Here is a 19958-nt window from a genome sequence, read left to right on the forward strand (position 1 = left end):
CTGTAGTTCCAGCTAATCAAGAGGCTGAGGTGGGAGGATTGCTTGAGCCTGGGTTAAGGCTGCAGTGAGCTGTGATCATGCCACTGCATTCCAATGAGGTGACAGAGTAAGACCCTTTCTCCCAAAAAACAAAAAAGCTTTTAGGTGCTCGAAGATATATTTGCATGTCCTTATGAAGGTCAGTTTTCTGTGATAGCCTTAATAATCACAAAACATCCTTTTATTTTTATCTTGACATGAATAACAGAAAATTCAAAAACAATATACATGGGATGATGGAAATTTTATGAAATAAGCTTATTGTCTACATTAATTTTTTTTTTTTTTGTGAGATGAGTCTTACTCTGTCATCCAAGCTGGAGTGCAGTGGTACGATCTCCCCTCACTGCAACCTCTGCCTCCTGGAGGGTTCAAGTGATTCTCCTGCCTCAGCTTCCTGAGTAGCTGGGACTACAGGTGTGCACCACCACACCCAGCTAATTTTTGTATTTTTAGTAGAGATGGGGTTTCACCGTGTTGGCCAGGCTGGTCTCTAACTCCTGACCTCAGGTGATCCGGCTGCCTCAGCCACACAACGTGCTGGCATTACAGGCATGAGCCAGCACACCTGGCCAATATCTACATTAATTAATACCCATCTGAAACATAATAATAATGAAGTATTTACAGATAATGAAAATAGAGCTATTCCAAATGGTATGAGATATAAATGATATGCCATAAGACTTAGACTTGCCTTAACTTCAATTATTCAAAAATATCTAAAGAGCTTAGTTTTTTAACGATTAAATCAGATCTTGGAAAGCCTTCACCTAAGTTATATAGAGAAAATGCAATGGAAAAAAAAAGGAGAGCTGTACCTTTTCTCACATTCCCTCTTTACACAACTTTGAAGTCTTCTATAAGCTCAGGTGCTTTTTCCCAAGAACAGAAACAAGTCAAAATTTGATCTGAGGACCTAGCAGAGCTGAACGAGGAGGATTTTGCCCCATTGGCATTTCAACCCACGTGGTCCCTTCCAGAGAATGAGGAGGAGGAAGGGGGAGGGCAAAACTTGTTAGGCCCTACTAGGGCACCAGCTTCTATAAGCTAGAGGACCACAAAGTAGAAGATACCAAATGCTTCTGGATATTACTCTTATATGCAGAGGAATAGAATTTTATTTCTCAAGATTAGTAAAAGAAAATCTTCCTCTCCATTCAATTGACTTCAATCACGGTACTTTTTCTTTTTTTAACAGATGAGAGTTAGTGAGTTGCAAGCCAACCCCCACTGCCATCCTCATTACTATTTTGTCTCTTCAGGTTCAAGATGGTTAGCTCTAGTTTTAATAATAAATATAAAATGACACAATGAGGATTTTTGCAGAGCAAACACACATAATCCTTTTTAACTAACTAACCAGCCTTTTGCTACCTGGTTGGATACTATGGATGTCACCTTATATAAGATGGTGTTTCTGTACAACTTTAATTAATTAATTCAACAAAAATTTATTTAGCAGCTAATATATGCCAGGAACAATTTCTGGCAGTGGGGATACATTAGTAAACAAATCAATGGTAACTGTCCCCCTGAAGTGTGTATTCTAATGGTAGGGCCAAGGTTGAGAGTGGTGAGAGGAACTTGCAACAATATAATAAATACAATTCTATAGTAGGTTAGAAAGTGATAACTGCTACAGAAAACAAAACAGATCAGAGTAAGAGAAGTATGGAGAAGGGGGTTTGGACTGCAATTTTAAATAGGGTATTAGAGTAGTATTCATGTATCTGCAGAGAGTGATATTTGAGCAAGAACTCAAAGTAGGTGAGCTTAACTTCACTGTCTCAGGATACTGAGTTACTATTTTTCCTGAGAGACTAATATATCTGACAATGGTAAAAAGGACTTCAAAAGGGTTTCTTTCTTTCTCTCTCTCTCTTTCTCTCTTTATTTCTTTCCCTCTCTTTCTTCCTTTCCTTTCTTTTTCTTCTTTCTTTTTTGGTTCATTTTCATTTGGGGGACATGATTAGTTTCCTATTCTTGATGAACATATTTTAAAATAATTGGCAGTTTTATAATAAAGTATGAACTACTGAACCTAGTATCTGTATATGATTAAACCAAGCCTAGACATGACCCATTGTCCAGGTTATGTGATTGAAAATTCAGTACATAAATAAGTTGCAAATATCCAACTCAGCATAACTGAGCATAGCTGAGTGATATAATTTAAAGACCCATAACAGCAAAGAGGTGGGTGCCTTTGTCTGTGCTGTATCTACTGGACCTAGAACAGTGCTTGGCTCATAATATGTACTCAATAAATACTAGTTTGATGAATGAGGCAAAGAATGGTTAGGGGCAGTGGGATTGACTATAAGTAATGGAAAGTTTTGAGATTTCAGGCTATCAGAGATGTCTGACCTTTTCATGTGGTCCAGGAGCAGAACTGGACTTTCAACCGCACCAAACTCTTTAGAAAACCTTATTATGATGAAGATTTTCCAAATGTATATTTATTGCATCTGAATTGTCTGCATCTAATATTTTAGAGCTGTGGTCCCCAACCTTTTTTGGCAACAGGGACAGGTTTAGTGGAAGACAATTTTTCCATGGGAACATGGAGGGGGGTGGGCATTTAATTCTCATAAAGAGTGCACAACCAGAAGATCCCTCTCTTGTGCAGTTCACAATAGGGTTTGCACTCCTATGACAATCTAATGCTGCTGCTGTTCTCAAGGAGGCGGAACTCAGAAGGTAATGCTTTCTTGCCTACCGCACACCTCCTGTTGTGCAGCCCAGTTCCTAACAGGCCACATACAGGTACAGGTCCACGGCCTGGGGACTGGGGACCTCTGTTTTAGAAGAGGAATAGGGAAGTAGTTTATACTTCAGGTGTATTTTTCTCCCTTCCTTTCCGTCCTTCCTTCTGTTCTTCCCTTCTTTCCTTCCATTTTTATTTATTTATTTTTTTAGGAGTCTCACTCTGTTGCCCAGGCTGGAGGGCAATGGCACGATCTTGGCTCACTGCAACCTCGCCTCCCAGGTTCAAGTGATTCTCCTACCTCAGCCTCCAGAGTAGCCGGGACTACAGGCATCCTGCCACCATACCCAGCTAATTTTTGTATTTTTAGTAGAGATGGGGTTTCACCATGTTGGCCAGGCTGGTCTCAAACTCTTGACCTCAGGTGATCCTCCCTCCTCGGCCTACCAAAATGCTAGGATTACAGGCGTGAGCCACCGCAGCCGGCCGTATTTTATTTTTCTACCTCTCAAGTCAGTAGCTGATACTGTGTTAACAGACTTGGGGAAAGCCAATTAAAAGGCCTAGACACAGAAAATTAGAACCCCAACATCTAGTCAGTTTTCTGCAATTGCAGTAAAATATAGAAAGATGTAACCATGTTAACCATGAAGCTCTCTTCTCCAATCCTATAATGAAGCATAAATATCTCCTGTATGCATGCAAACTCTGGATTCCTTCCCTGCAAAAGTATCTTTCTTCAGGAGACCACAGTGCGTGCAGACTGGAAGTGCAAGGGCCAGGTTAGGAAAGATGTCATTTACTAGAGTTTCAGATGTCATCTGCACCTCAATGTTGCCAGTTGTTTGTAACTGATTAGCAGATACTAAGACATGAATCCATTAATTAGTATCTTCACATCCATGGTTGTTTTCTTCCCCATGTAAGCAGAGAGGATTGTGAGTCCTCTGTGCTACATTAGTTGTCCAGAGACACAAAAACATCATCTTTAGAAATTCCGAGTCCCAGAAAAGTCTGTGTTATTTTTCTATGTATAGCAGGCAATATTTGTGGCTGTCTGTGTACATGAGCTCCTTTAGGACAGAAATCATATCTTTTTCAGGTTTTTATCATATGAAACTCAATAAATGGCAGTTAAATGAAACTATAAATGAAGAAATGAAATGTTCTGTTTTGCAAAAAAAATTGTCCATTAAAACTGGGAATTAAAAATTATGACATGCTTGCATGAGAAGTAAAAAATTATGGCAGGTATATAAAAATAGGAATTTATCAATGATCTCAATTGAGTAGGCTAGATAGCCATGATGACTACATTTAGCAAACAACTGCTCTATTTCCCTTTGGTCTGCAAAAAAATTTTAATGGTTACAAAAATTACCTTTAACACATAATACATTTTATTATCAAATTCCGGGTTGAAAAAGGGACTGTTATTAATGAGAGAAGTTAAGTGACATGCTCGATGTCAAATGAAAGGCTTACAGTGAGAGACAAAGAGGACATTAATAAAATCAAGATGATCTGCTTCTCAGACATAGCTCACTCCCGTGACTGATATGCTGACAGTTACATACCCAATTCATGTTATTATCACAGCACAAAGAAGGCATGTTTATGAAGGCAAGGTCATTTGTAATATAAAATAAGATGGTCTCAGCATGTCCACTATGAGCAAATGCTGAAACATTACCCATTTAATGAATATTAATTATATATTAAAACCTACAATTAAATACATAAAAAAGAACAACTGCTGCCTAGACTCAGGAAAGATACTATTCAGGCAAGTTCTGATACTTGATCTGCCATTTCAATTATTTTAAAGTGTTCCAAGATATTTATGCCACAGGTTTTTAGAGAAAATTTATTTGCTTTGCAGAAGTAAAGGATGAGGGATTTTTATGCCCTTCACCAAAATGAGAACCAAAGAAGTACCTGTAGAATTGCAACTTCATTACGAAGCTGGCTTTCTTGTTTCGTTGGAAATCGTAATTTGTCAATGATTTTAATAGCTACATCTCTTCCTGTTTTACGATGTTTTCCTTTAAAATGAAAAAGGGAAGCATTAGTATGTTATTAAATATCATCTATCTTGAACACTAAAATTTGCAAGGACATTTAAAGAAATGATAAACATATTTCACTGAATAAATTAACATTTCTGAAGAGCACTGACTTACATACATATATATAAAGATTTCATTATTCTAAATCAAATATGTGCTTTAAAATTAGCCATAATTTAGAACGCAAAAGAATTGGGGCATTAAAAGCTATTTGTATCAATAGCCTGGTTTTTTCATAAAATACATGTTTTAGAAACAGAATATTGAGTTACTTAACATAGAAAATATTTGTATCACCACCAAATTAACTGCCCTTTAGAAAGTATAATTTTAAAGTCCTGATAAGATAATGTATGGTATAGGGGAAAGAATTAAAGTCTTGGCTCTGTCACTTATTAGCTGTGTGATCTTGAGCAAATCACTCACTCTTTCTGAATTCTGGGTTCCTCAACTACAATAAGGAGAAGATTGGATGAAAGGAGGCATGTAAAGTATACAAAATACCCTGGTAACTATGCACACTCAAAAATTGTTAGTTATCATCATCATCACCACATAATAGGCCCTTTATGTGTATTACACCTCATTTAACTACTATAACAAACTTTTCAGGAATTCTACAGTGCACCCCCAAGTTCTTAACTTCTGCACTACTATATTCTGGTAGGTACAAAAATGTAGTAGTGTTAATTGAATCTGAAAATAAGAAATGAAAATGAATCAGAAAATAGAAATGGAAAATGGATCTAATTACTCAAACTTTTTGGTTACATACAAACTAACTTGAAATTCCAGTCTTCCAACACTTGTAAATCTAGTGTTCACTGACCCTATATCCCACTCTCACTATTCCTTCTCTTTCCAGACTGCTTCCCTTCACTCTCCAATCAGCTTGTGTTCATGTTCTCTACTTCCTTAGCATCATTTCTTACTCTTTGATTGACTGCAGTCTCTATTTCAACTCAGCCATCTTCCTGCAAGTACTTTTTTCAAGGCCATGACTTCTTTCGTCTCTACTCCTCCGTCATTGTAGTACTTGACCTCTCTTCTGAGACTCTTCTCATCTACTTTACCCCATTTGTGTCTAATCTTAACATTTCAGTCTTCCAGGTGGAGGCCTCCTCCTATTCCTGGTCTTCAGGGTTGGATGTTCCAAATTATGTGGCATCTGCTGGTCTCTCTACTCTCATTTGTCACCCTTGTCTCACCCCTATACGATGTGCATTATGTATATTTACCATGATCTATCTACCATAATTCTTTTTTGCATGCAACTATTATACTGTAGAGCAATAATCAAACATTTGGTCCCCTCTAGTATACCGTTATGCATTAACAAACGGTACAATGGTTAGTGGCTCACGATAGGTTTCTCATCAAAGAAATCACTGGAGCATTTTATAAGACTCAACATTACATTGTGAAATAGAGTAGAACTTAATTACTTTTTAAATTAAAAAGTACAATATCATATGGTGATAAATAAAATTGAATGGGACATTATGATTATTTCAGAACACTAAACCTCACCACAAGAAATAATTTCTTATTGATACTATTAGGGAACTGAAAGTTATGAGGTCATTTTACAGGGCAGGCAAAGCATTAATATTAAATATTTTTTAAAGACTTGAATAATACCCTTTAACTGGCTGGAATCTAAAATAGCAGAAGTTAGAATAATAAACTTACCAAAGAGCTTGACAATAAGAAAATAGGTAAAGACTTGATATTTCACCTCAAAAATTAAAAAAAAATTCAATCCTTCAGGAAACAAATATATCGTTAAAGACATTGGAAAGTTAAATTTTGTTTTGTCTAATAACATGAATGGACTTCTGATCAAGTATGCCAAAAGAAAATGGAATTAATTTGTTTACAAACCACAACTTCCTTGTTTTTTCAATATTTTGTCTGATATTCCAAACTTCTTCAGTACTGTGTGTACAGTTTGTCTATATTAAAGAAAAAATGTTTTTCAGGAATACGAAACCTTCTCTTTCAAAACACACATATACCAATTTTCCAAGTAGTAACTATCTCAAAAAAATTCTTTAAAGGCAGAACACAAAAAGATACACACACAGACATATATACACATAGGTCTTCTCTTTTATGTTTTTCCTGGAAATATTGCTTTTTAAAATATAACTAGCAAAAATTTTAAGTTCATAAAAATACTCAGTGACATAACCTACCTCCATAAACAATTCCAAACTGTCCAGAACCCAGTACTTCATCAGGAAAAATCTGATATACTGTGCTGATGTCCTAGAGGTACAAGTCCAATGAAAAAAAAACATGAAGCAGAACAAAACATTAGCCCAAAAATTAATATAATTCTATTAAATATATTATAAACTAAGTATTTTTTAAAATAAATTATAAATGCTAGATGAAATCTGAGATGACTGTAATATTCAAAGCACACACTTTTTTTTTTTTTTTTTTTTGAGATGGAGTCTCACTCTGTTGCCCAGGCTGGAGTGCAATGGTGCAATCTTGGCTCACTACAACCTCCACCTCCCAGGTTCAAGAGATTCTCCTGCCTCAGCCTCCTGAGTAGCTGGGATTACAGGTGCGCACCACCACACCCAGCTAATTTTTGTATTTTTACTAGAGACGGGGTTTCACCATGTTGGTCAGGCTGGTCTGGAACTTCTGAACTAGTGATCCACCTGCCTTGGCTTCCCAAAGTGCTGGGATTACAGGCATGAGCCACCGCACCCGGCCTCAAAGCACACTCTTTAATTAATGTAATAATGTAATGTTACGAAAACTGTTCTGATCTTAAGTGGCAGAGGTTTTCTAACGTGCTAGCACATATGTTTCATTAGAAAGAAATATGACTACAAACCATACAATGTGATTTACTATAAGTATTGAAAAAGATATTTGCCTGTTGAGATGGCTATTTGGAATTGTCATTAAATAATCACAGTTCCCAATCACATGTCGGTGTAAATCCTGATTCCAACCACTTCTCCCTGTATGGCTAGAATGAAAAGGTTGCTCCCTTATTAGTCACCCACATGCAGATGAACCCAAAGTGACAGAAGAGGAGGCTGAATCACCACGAGTGAGCTGGAGAGGCTGCAGAAGGATGGCAACCCATATGAAATTCTCATCTGTGAAGTAACTAAACTCGTCCAATTTCATCACTTCGGGAGCTAACTAGTTCCAAAAGTCTAATTCTTTCTCTTTGAAATAATAAGTGCTGAATAAAGCATCTTTTAAATCTATGTTTTATTGTCTGTGATTTCATGCTGATGAAATCACCAGGTAATACTTTATTCCCTTATATATTCCTATTACATCCTATCAGATTTTCCAACTATCTTCTACCCTTATACTCTGACTTTATTTTTTTAAAAGTCCTTCTGCACGTTCTGCACATGTACCCCAGAAGTTAAAGTATAATAAAAAAAGAAGTCCTTTAATACCAAATCCCACCCTCTCCATATCCTATAAACCCTTATCTTTTTCCTTTGTTCTTCCCCCTAGAAAATAACTACAAGTTGTCTCCATCCTGTGTTTCTTCAAAGTCCCCACAGGATGAGTTCAAGGCTGTCTAGGGACAAGACAAGTAATATTAATACTATTCTATTATTCTGATTTCAAGCTACTTTATCTGTTAAGAGAAGTGTTCTTTAGGCTTTCTGATGACTCAATGGCTGATCCAAAATTTTCAGTGGACAACAGTGGCTGAATAGAGTGGAACAATTCCACAGCTATCAGGAATTTCCCAAGAGGCTTATAGAGTAACTTGTATTTCCTGAAATGTCTCACACAAGTTATAGAGTAACTTGTATTTCCTGAAATGGCTAAGCAAAGGCAATAGGAATCCGCAGAAAATAAATTTCTTTAGGAATTTATCTCATGATTGACAGCACAAGAATTTATCTAACCTTCACTATGAAGTTTACCTAGTTCTCTCTAATTCATATTTGGCTGTTTACTTTATGCCACTTTAATGTAGTTTTCAAAGATATAGTAAGGATGAATAGAGTTTCATGAAGTTAATTTTTTTAAACAAATTTTTAGAAAGTGTAAGCTGTAAACTGCATTCTTTTGGCCATAGATACAGCAGGAAAAATAGAGAAGAGGGTCTGGGTCACAGGAGGAGGTAGAAAAGGCCTTATTACTTTTTGGCTACTTGCCATAGGGATAAAATATAACAAATAAAGCAAACGTTTGACAGACTGCAAAATATTTCATAATATGTCTAATCTACAATTTTCAAAAACTGAGCTGCAAGGATGGAGTTATATGGCGCAGGTGACTAGGGTGCTAAAATGAGTACCCATAAGATTCGATTTATGCAACTTTCTTAAAGTCTCCTTGATGTGTACAAGTGACTATAATAGCATTTGCAACTCCTTGTCATATTATGGCACTTCTAGGTAGCAACTAAGGAATGAGAACAATGGCATTTTTAAGCTACTCATGCAAATCGAGAAATTTATTTTATTTTGCTTGTGTATTTATTTTACTGTGTAATATCAACCATTAAAATTCCAGTACCAAGAAGGGCAAATATGTGAGAAATCAGGCATCACATTATAATTGCCTAGCTGAGAAAAACAGATATTTGGCTCTACATTACAGAATTGATTATAGAAAAATTACTAATCTATATAATTTAATATTTTTAAAATATCACAGAAAAAATATCCAAATTCTATTTTGCTTTCCAAAATTTACTAAAAAATTGAATTAAAAAAACTATTTTATGATGCTTTTATTTTCCAGTAATCACATTAGCAAGTTTTATATTAGTAGGTACATACTTACCACATTTTCTTGAATCTGGCAATTTGATACTGAAATACTCACAGAGATATCTCCTGGAAATGCATGTAAAACAATATGCACACAAAAAGTCAGTAAGAGATGTAATAGCAAAACAAGTAAATACATGCTTACAAATCATTCTGCAAAAGTGGTTTTAAATAAATCATAGCAATTAGGTTTTTCTAAGAAAATGTCATTAGGATATTTATTTCCTTTCAAAATTACATATTCACCATACTTGTTTTTGAAAAATAATATTTCGTCAACTTAGGGTTTGGAGTCAGAAGGACGTGGATTCAAATACTGGCTTTGCTACTTCACAGCTTTGGTACAAGCTTAGACAACTTAATCTCGCTCAAGAGACACTGTTTCCTAAGTTGTAAAACAGGCAAATCGTTAAAGTCTACCTGTTGGAATTGGATTAGGCATTAAAATAGAGATCTCACGTAAAGTGCTTAGCACCAAAATAGGCATATATATTCTATTAATATGTATTTTGGTTGTAGAGATAAATTAAAAAATTATGACAGATCAACGGATAACACTATAATGTAAAAAAAACAGAGGTTAATTCATAGGTTTCATTATGAGTAACTATTATGAAATTCAAAAATAAATGACTTTTTTATAGAAATATTCCTCTAAAATTTCTTCTTTAAAATTCATCCTCAATACTGGATCTAGGTTGCATTTTAGCAAATGTATCTCATTCTACTAATGAACAGAGAGTTCCTCCTGGGATAAAATGATCAAGAATTACCAATTACCATGTACTCTGCACATCAATATCCTGCACAGAATACTAGGTGAGGTGTTTTTAGGGAAACTTATTAATTCAGATTTGCAAATAACAAGACTTGCATTCCACGTCAAGCTGAAGCTGACTAGATTTCTTCTTCTTCCTTCTTCCTTCTTTCTTCTCCCTTCCTCTTCCTCTTCTCCTTCTTCTTCTTTCTCTTCCTCTTCCTCTCCGTCTCCTTCTCCTTTCTTCTTCTCTTGCGTTCCATGTCAAGCTGAAGCTGGCTAGATTTCTCCTCCTCCTCCCGCTCCTCCTCCTCCTCTTTCTTGCCCAGGCAGGAATGCAGTGGCTTGAACTTGGCTCACTGCAACCTATGCTTCCTGAGCTCAAGCAATTCTCCTGCCTCAGCCTCCAGAGTAGCTGGAACTACAGGCACATGACACCAAGCCTGGCTAATTTTTGTATTTTTTGTAGAGACAGGGTTTCCCCATGTTGCCCAGGCTGGACTAGAACTCTTGGGCTCAAGTCCTCCACCTACCTCGGCCCCCCAAAGAGATGGGTTTAGAGGTGTGAGCCACTGAGCCCGGCCAGATTACTTCTTTTACAACCAATAGCTCTAGAGGTCTGTAATTGCCTAATACATAGTGTTTACCTGAATTTGTTAAATTTTAATATAAAATAGCTATAATAAGGTAATTTAACAAACTAAACATCTTAGTATGTGCAGCAGCTTTTATTTAGAGACCCTACACTCTACAATAAACTAAGTCATCCCCAAGAAGTCTTTCTTCATTCTGTTCTTGGGAAGGGCAGGGCACATGTTTACTAAGCAAGGGGTAGGCTCATGATGAGCTTTGGGCTGGTCAGAAAACTGGCAGACTCACTGTGCAAGTTGGTTCCTGTACCCACGGAGGAGCCCTTGGGAATGACAGGCATGAGGGCATGCTGGATGGCTATCTCCCACATCCTGGCCACATCTGCACCAACGCCACTGGTGAGAACACTGTTATTTGGTGGTGGGCTGGAAGGATTGACCACATTTTCTCCCACATAATACACTACATTTGCCGTAGTGATTTCGAAACAATGAGGATTGGCCCCATTAGGAATTAAAGCTGAAGTTTTTGCTGGTTCCAGAGATAAAATTTCAGATAAAGGAATTTCCTGTGAAAGAAAAAAAAGTGCTAAATGTTGTTTATCAAAAGTATGTAAACTTTCAAAGAAAATTCATGCCAAGAACATGTGAAAAATGACATCACAAATAACCACCATTTAAATAAAATACTTTTAAACTATAAAACACAGAATATTGCTAAGCAAAATTTAAAAAAAATACTTTTACTATGGGAAACCTTATTTCCTTTTTCTAGAAAATGTGACTTTATGTGGTGAGAATAAGTATGGTTAGGAATAATGATTTTGAATCTTCACCAAAATCCAAAACTTAGAAAATAAGCGATAATTTTTGTAACAGTGAGGTAGAATCACAACACTTTTGAAATGCATTTAGGTAGACATGGCCATTTTTAAATTTTAACCTATTCTTTAAGGCACCCAATACATGTTAATGTAAAAACATAGCCAAGTGAATAGTTTAAGTGAAGACAACTAGAGACTGGTTTTAAAATGGTCTTTTTTTTCTTTTTTTTTTTTCGAGAAAGAATCTTGCTCTGTCACCCAGGCTGGAGTGCAGTGGCGTGATCTCGGCTCACTGCAACCTCCATCTCCTGGTTTCAAGCAATTCTCCTGCCTCAGCCTCCCAAGTAGCTGGAATTACAGGCGCCTGCCACTACACCTGGCTAATTTTTGTATTTGTAGTAGAGACAGGGTTTCAACATGTTGGCCAGCCTGGTCTTGAACTCCTGACCTCATGCTGCCTGCCTCGGCCTCCCAAAGTCCTGGGATTACAAGGGTGAGCCACCGCGCCTGGCCTTTTATTTATTTATTTATTTTTATTTTTGAGACAGAGACTTATTCTGTTGCTCAGGCTGGAGTGCAGTGGTGCAATCCTGGCTCACTGCAAACTCCGCCTCCTGAATTAAGGTGATTGTCCTGCCTCAGCCTCCTGAGTAGCTGAGATTACAGGTGCATCCCATCACGCCTGGCTAATTTGTGTACTTTTGTAAAGACAAGGTTTCACCATGTTGGCCAGGCTGGTCTAGAACTCCTAACCTCAAATGATCCACCTGCCTCGGCCTCCCAAAGTACTGGGATTACAGGCATGAGCCACTGCGCCTGGCCAATAGTCATCATTTTTAAGGCAATTCATTTTAAGGCAATTCATACTAAAAAAAAAAAAAAAAAAAAAAAAAAAATCACTACTGTGTCTTCCAGGAAGTATGCAGGGAATAAAAAATAATAACTTTTAAAACAAAGTTTTAATTTTAAAATTAGTGAGTTTCCATTTTCTGTGACAGCTGTGTAAAATGGCTGTGGAGAATCAAATCAACTATTCCAGAGTCTGCATTCATTTTGAAGGAGCAAGTATCTGCTGTTTTCTCTATGAATATTTTTTGGAGTTGTGTTTTACTGGGTGATATAGTATGCCACATCTGTATTACTTAATGTAGAGGGACAGAATAAAAATTGCTGCCATTTTTTTCTCTACAAGAAAGTGCTCTTTGTGAATATTGACAAGCATGGAGAAATCATACAATGTTTCTTCACTCCTAGCAGTGTGCTAGATGCAGTGGATATCAGGAGTTTGCTTTGAGCTGATCTGCTGTGACCATTAATTTTCTAGTTAAATCACATATCTCTGCTAATATATTCAATTAACCTTCGCCTCACTCCCTCTCCCATCATCCCATGGTACCAGAAACACTCTCCAGGGAAATTTAAAATTCACAGAAGAATCAAGAGGTCCCAACCTGAATCCCAAGAAATTTGTAGACTATACAGAAGAAAAAAAAATAGTTCCTGGAGGAAGCACAAAAATAGTCATGTTTGTTGGATGTATTTCCTATTTCTTATCCTCTACATTCCCATGAAAAAGCAATAAGAGGTATGAAACTACAAAGAAAGAGCCCCCTCTTACCTTGTAGTACCTGCTTCCTGTGTCATTTTGAAAGAGGGTAATACATTTGCTATCCAATCTCCAATAGTGCCGTTTCCGCTGAAACAGAAGTTAGATCCAAGATCTTTTTTAAAAACTTTAAAAATATCCAGAATTGATAACATAAATAGATTTTCCCAATGGGGACATAAGATTTGAGGGTGGAAAGTGCATGGGCTTTGGGAAAAGCAGACTCATGCTCAATTTCACACTCTAGAGGTTGACTATTTAGCACATGTCTGATAAGTACCTGCATTTATGTTACAGGGTCGTGAGTAATAAAGAAGATGAAGTATTAGCGCTCAGTAAGAGCCTGGCATTTAGAAAGTGCATAGTAAACAGAAAACATCATTTTTAAGCTTATTTCACTGCTTGAAGGGCTAAAGTTGGATGTATAGTCTATAATAAAATAAGGTTTACCAGGAGATGCAATGTTTATTATGCATGCTCATTATTTTAGGATGTAAGAAATGCCATGCTGATGGAGCCAGGTATTCTCGCTTCCACTGGCAATGGGAAAATTCTAAATGTTAGAGTAGAAGTAAAGAATATTTTGTTGGACAGTAAGTTTGACTCCATGACATCAACTTAAAGTCAGGGGAATGCATCAAACAACCAACTCTACCTTCTCTCCAGCTCACTACAGATCTAACCACTATGATTTGATGAACAGGTCCTTCTTCACTGTAGGTATATCTTTCAGGATTTTAGGGTGTGTGTGTATTTTTATCTTATAAAAGATCCCAAAGCTCTATGATTCCGCTCTTCTCCTCCACAACCAATTTTAGGCCAGTCAAATATATTAAATATATTACACCATGTCTAAAAAGAACTAGGTGGTATTCAGTTGAGCCCTATAATATCAGGTAAGTCTTCTCTCTCTAACACTGATGGTTGAAATTACAGATAGATCAATTAGGTTATAGGTGTCTGCTTATCTGTAGTGATCCTATAGGTAAGAGATGAGAAAAGCAATACAGTAACAGAAATCAGCCAATTGTCAGCTTAACTTTGAAACATGAATCAAGTTGTTCTCTCTTACATACATACACAACCTCATACATCAACTATTAAGAAAATCTGGAGACATGAACACTCAGGGTACAGGCTTCCAATGTTCCTGAATGGGTCAGTTCTTCAGGGAAAACTTAGTTAAGGACTTAGGAAGTATAAGATAGTTATCACTGTTTTATTCTCTGCCTAGAATGCAGTGTTTCTTATAAAATTCTAAATTGCAGTGGAGCATTCTGAAAGCACATACTGTGGCTTCCACAAGTGCTATAAAATGGCAGGTAGACATCTCAGGTAATCAAGGTCAATGAATTTGTTTGCCTGAAATTGCTTTCCACATTTTTTCCTAACTCCGTTGCTTCTCAGCTATATCTGACACCCAGAGACTGTAATGCACCTTACCTAATCCTGTGTCATGCCTGTGCTGAGGTTTACTCTGAGTAATGCAGGAATCTCACAGTCCTCACGAGACATTAGCAACTCCTCTAATTAAAGCTAGCAAGGCAAGAAAACATTGTTCCCTGTGGATCTTACCAGCGTGTCCTTGCTGGTGTAGTGGACCATCCATCCTTCTTTCATTACTGTGCTGCTTTTCCTCTTCGTGTGTTTGACAGACTGCACTACCCTCATGAGTGGGATATTGTTGCTTGTTGATGGACTTGAGAAATCAAAATATTGTGGGAAAAAAATGTTTTCAGGTACATTTTATGTATTTTCATGCATAAAACCTTATGTCAGCTAATCCAAGTGAAACTTTACAAAATTCACATCTCATTTTTAGTAAAACGTATTGTCAGGCACCATGGTTCTGAAAGTGGGTCACTCTGAAGAGTGATAGGCATGTTATTTGTACACCTTAAAAAATCCCGGCCGGGAACAGTGGCTCACATCTGTAATCCCAGCACTTTGGGAGGCCGAGGCGGGTGGATCATGAGGTCAGGAGTTCAAGACCAGCCTGGCCAAGATGGTGAAACCCCGTCTCTACTAAAAGTACAAAAAAATCATCTGGGCATGGTGGTGGGCGCCTGTAATCCCAGCTACTCGGGAGGCTGAGGCAGAGAATTGCTTGAACTCAGGAGGCAGAGGTTGCAGTGAGCCAAGATTGCACCACTGCACTCCAGCCTGGGTGACAGAGCAAGACTCCATCTGAAAAAAAAAAAAAAAAAAAAAAAAATTCCCACGGCTGGGTAATAAGCACTTCATCTTTTGGGTTGAACTGTATGGTGTTCAGTTTTCAGGTAAACCTGAGGTAGAGTACTTCTTAGTCTACTGAGGCCACACTATTCAGACTCACACATGAAAGCTTATTTGCTTATTTATTTCCTATTATAGGTACATTATCAATCATTTAGAGATTAGATTATTCAACATGAATTTTTAGTTTCTCTGCATAATGTCATAAAAATTGGAATCTGCTAGTCTCTGTTTCTTCCTCTCTTCATCCCTCCCTCCTTGTCCCCTTTCCCACAACATGAATATATATGTAATTCCCACCACTGCCCCCCCGCCCCATGCAAACTCGTTGGTACTAAAGAAGTGTATGTCTTCAAAAGACAGGTCATAAGACAATTATTTCCCACTATTTAAAAAATGTCCATTATGCCATTAAATGGAAAAAAACAATCATTTTATTGCTCTACTCTCATGAACAATTTGTCAATAAACATGGCCTTTGTAAAATGGACACAAAAGTTTCAATAGGCTCTATAATATAAATCAGAGACTAGGAAACATTTTCTGTAAAGGGCCAGGTAATAAATATTTTAGTTTTTGCAAAAGACCTAACTTTACCAATATAGTGCAAAAGCAGCCAGAGACAATATGAATGGACATGCTATGTTCCAATAAAACTTTACTACAAATTGGGCAGCAGTCCAGTTTGTCCTGGTGGCCACATTGTGCTGACTCCTGATATAAAAAGTGGGGATCATCCAGTAACCAAAAGCATAATTAAATAACAGATATAAAATTGCACATACTTCTGACGTAATATCAAGAACAGTGAAGGATACACAGACTATGATATTTATAACAGGGGCCAGCTAATAAAATAGATGATTTCTGCTGAGTTTGATCTTGATCTTTGTCGTTTCTACACAATGAGCTTCAAATTAATATTAACTTAGTAATAAACTTGTGGATGGCAAACATGAGCATCTCTCACATGCAGAAAAAATGGTTCAACGAATGAGGTGATGCTAGGAAAGTATGGCAACCACACTTCTCCCAGGGAACCCAGACCTCCTAACTTCAAAGGCTCTCATTTACAGCACACAGTTCATTCATAAAAAAGTAAATGTGCACTTCACACTTCTACTATAATCTATTAAAATATCAAAGAGGTTTAAAGAGAAAATACTGCCTGGGGTTGCCCTGTTTGCTGAGGTTCGGAGTGCTGCTCTCACCTGATGGTTCTGTTGGCATCCTCGTGGTCTGGGTCTGGATCTTGCATCTCGCCACTGTCGTTCTGGCACTCTGCCATTGCCATCTCTGTATCTTGGACCATTGCTTCTTCCATATCATCCATGAGCCCACTGTTCCTTTCACTATCATTGTCGTCACTCCCTTCCTCCATGACCACATCAGACTCTGCCCCAGGGCTAAGCAAATCTAGAAAATTATTTTCACCTATGAAGATAAGCCTGGAATCTTGGAGCCAGGGCTTAAGAGACAGTCAGGTGATCCTAAAACAAATCAATTGGAAGCCCCAAAAAGGTAGTTCTGTGAAGAGTTTATTTTCTTTTTTTTAACTTTTATTTTAAGTTTAGGAGTACACGCGCAGGTTTATTACATAGGTAAACTTGTGTCATGGGGGTTTGTTGTACAGATTATTTCATCACCCAGGTATTAAGCCTGGTACCCATTAGTTATTTTTTCTGATCCTCCCTCCTCCCACCCTCCAACCTCGAAGGGCCCCCGTGTGTGTTATTCCCCACTATGTGACCATGTGTTCTCATCATTTAGCTCCCACTTATAAGTGAGAACATGTGGTATTTGCTTTTCTGTTCCTGTGTTAGTTTGCTAAAGATAATGGCCTCCAGATCCTTCTGTGATTTTCAATTTCCTTTTTTATTTCAGTTTATATGCATCTGAATTTATGAGAGGTTGAACATGTAATTTTATAGGTAGATGCTCGTTTTCCGTTTTCCTAAGCCTGAAAACATGAAAAGTCATGAAAAACCTTGGAAGGAAGCCAAGGCTGGGATAGAAGTAAAATGCTAGAAGGCAAAGTGATACCAGGCCCAAGTGACTGGGAAGCTGCTCATATTTTAGAAACACAGCCCTGGTGGGAAAAAAAGTATGTAAGAGGATGACAGAAACTTTCACATGAAAAAAGATTCAAGCCACTGATTCTTACTATTGGAGTAACTTTGAAAATCATGAATTCCAATAAATTAAATTGGTCACATAGCTGCAGCTTTTAAATAAGACATTTGATATTTGAAGTAATATTGAACCTGTCATTATACAGTTGATGGTAATGGCAAAAATTAAAATTACTTACTAATGCAAAGTACTCATTTTAAAATGAAAATACACATTAATGAGCGACTCTAGCCTGCCAAGCTTGGAAAATTCACATTTTACCAGATTTTTCTGAATGTATGAGAAAATAGAATTTCAAAGTAATCAACAATATCAAAAACTGTTCTGTTTCCCCTTAGTTATAGTTATCCAGTACACACTGACATTCCCTGAGCCTGAACAAAGTCAACACCACATGCCACAGAAAGTGGGACGATCGCCAAGCTTTCAATTTTGGCAGCTAATTCATGAATCTCCAAGCCAGAAACAAGTGTGACAATGTTTTCCTGCAGAGCTCTTCCTTCTTCTTCTTTTAGGTACAGTACATATTTCTTCTAGAGAAGAAAGTTCTAGAGCAAAGATAGTCATTCTTCAGCTTTGTAGCGATAAAAATCCTCAACTGAAAGTATCTGTGATTTTTTTTTTGGGGGGGTATCATTTTTTTTCTTTTTGTTTTTTTTCTTTTTTTATTTTATTTTATTTTATTATTATTATACTTTAAGTTTTAGGGTTCATGTGCACAATGTGCAGGTTAGTTACATATGTATATATGTGCCATGCTGGTGTGCTGCACCCATTAACTTGTCATTTAGCATTAGGTATATCTCCTAAAGCTATCCCTCCCCCCGCCCCCGACCCCACAACAGTCCCCAGAATGTGATGTTCCCCTTCCTGTGTCCATGTGTTCTCATTGTTCAATTCCCACCTATGAGTGAGAATATGCGGTGTTTGGTTTTTTGTTCTTGAGATAGTTTACTGAGAATGATGATTTCCAATTTCATCCATGTCCCTACAAAGGACATGAACTCATCATTTTTTTATGGCTGCATAGTATTCCATGGTGTATATGCGCCACATTTCCTTAATCCAGTCTATCATTGTTGGACATTTGGGTTGGTTCCAAGTCTTTGCTATTGTGAATAGTGCTGCAATAAACATACATGTGCATGTGTCTTTATAGCAGCATGATTTATAGTCCTTTGGGTATATACTCAGTAATGGGATGGCTGGGTCAAATGGTATTTCTAGTTCTAGATCCCTGAGGAATCACCCCACTGACTTCCACAAGGGTTGAACTAGTTTACAGTCCCACCAACAGTGTAAAAGTGTTCCTATTTCTCCACATCCTCTCCAGCACCTGTTGTTCCCTGACTTTTTAATGATTGCCATTCTAACTGGTGTGAGATGGTATCTCATTGTGGTTTTGATTTGCATTTCTCTGATGGCCAGTGATGATGAGCATTTTTTCATGTGTTTTTTGGCTGCATAAATGTCTTCTTTTGAGAAATGTCTGTTCATGTCCTTTGCCCACTTTTTGATGGGGTTGTTTGTTTTTTTCTTGTAAATTTGTTTGAGTTCATTGTAGATTCTGGATATCAGCCCTTTGTCAGAGGAGTAGGTTGCGAAAATTTTCTCCCATTTTGTAGGTTGCCTGTTCACTCTGATGGTAGTTTCTTTTGCTGTGCAGAAGCTCTTGAGTTTAATTAGATCCCATTTGTCAATTTTGGCTTTTGTTGCCATTGCTTTTGGTGTTTTAGACATGAAGTCCTTGCCCATGCCTACGTCCTGAATGGTAATGCCTAGGTTTTCTTCTAGGGTTTTTATGGTTTTAGGTCTAACGTTTAAGTCTGTAATCCATCTTGAATGAATTTTTGTATAAGGTATAAGGAAGGGATCCAGTTTCAGCTTTCTACATATGGCTAGCCAGTTTTCCCAACACCATTTATTAAATAGGGAATCCTTTCCCCGTTGCTTGTTTTTCTCAGGTTTGTCAAAGATCAGATAGTTGTAGATATGTGGTGTTATTTCTGAGGGCTCTGTTCTGTTCCATTGATCTATATCTCTGTTTTGGTACCAGTACCATGCTGTTTTGGTTACTGTAGCCTTGTAGTATAGTTTGAAGTCAGGTAGCGTGATGCCTTCAGCTTTGTTCTTTTGGCTTAGGGTTGACTTGGCAATGCGGGCTCTTTTTTGGTTCCATATGAACTTTAAAGTAGTTTTTCCAATTCTGTGAAG

The 19958-nt window shown here is 37.3% G+C and overlaps 1 protein-coding gene across 2 annotated transcripts in view; it reads right to left on the bottom strand.

Moving 5' to 3' along the window:
- The window catches only part of PRKD1 (protein kinase D1), a 362251-nt gene that overhangs the window by 42873 nt on the left and 299420 nt on the right, over nt 1-19958 (bottom strand). For both annotated transcript variants that reach the window (XM_054448321.2, XM_054448320.2), the window contains 7 exons: nt 16823-17027; nt 14952-15075; nt 13389-13466; nt 11236-11515; nt 9613-9665; nt 7017-7089; nt 4688-4794 (listed from right to left, as the gene is read on the bottom strand). In XM_054448321.2, coding sequence (XP_054304296.1) covers nt 4688-4794; nt 7017-7089; nt 9613-9665; nt 11236-11515; nt 13389-13466; nt 14952-15075; nt 16823-17027 — 920 coding nt within the window. The remainder of the gene's footprint in view (nt 1-4687; nt 4795-7016; nt 7090-9612; nt 9666-11235; nt 11516-13388; nt 13467-14951; nt 15076-16822; nt 17028-19958) is intronic.

This window comes from Pongo pygmaeus, chromosome 15 (assembly GCF_028885625.2).
Source record: "Pongo pygmaeus isolate AG05252 chromosome 15, NHGRI_mPonPyg2-v2.0_pri, whole genome shotgun sequence".
Taxonomy (NCBI): domain Eukaryota; kingdom Metazoa; phylum Chordata; class Mammalia; order Primates; family Hominidae; genus Pongo; species Pongo pygmaeus.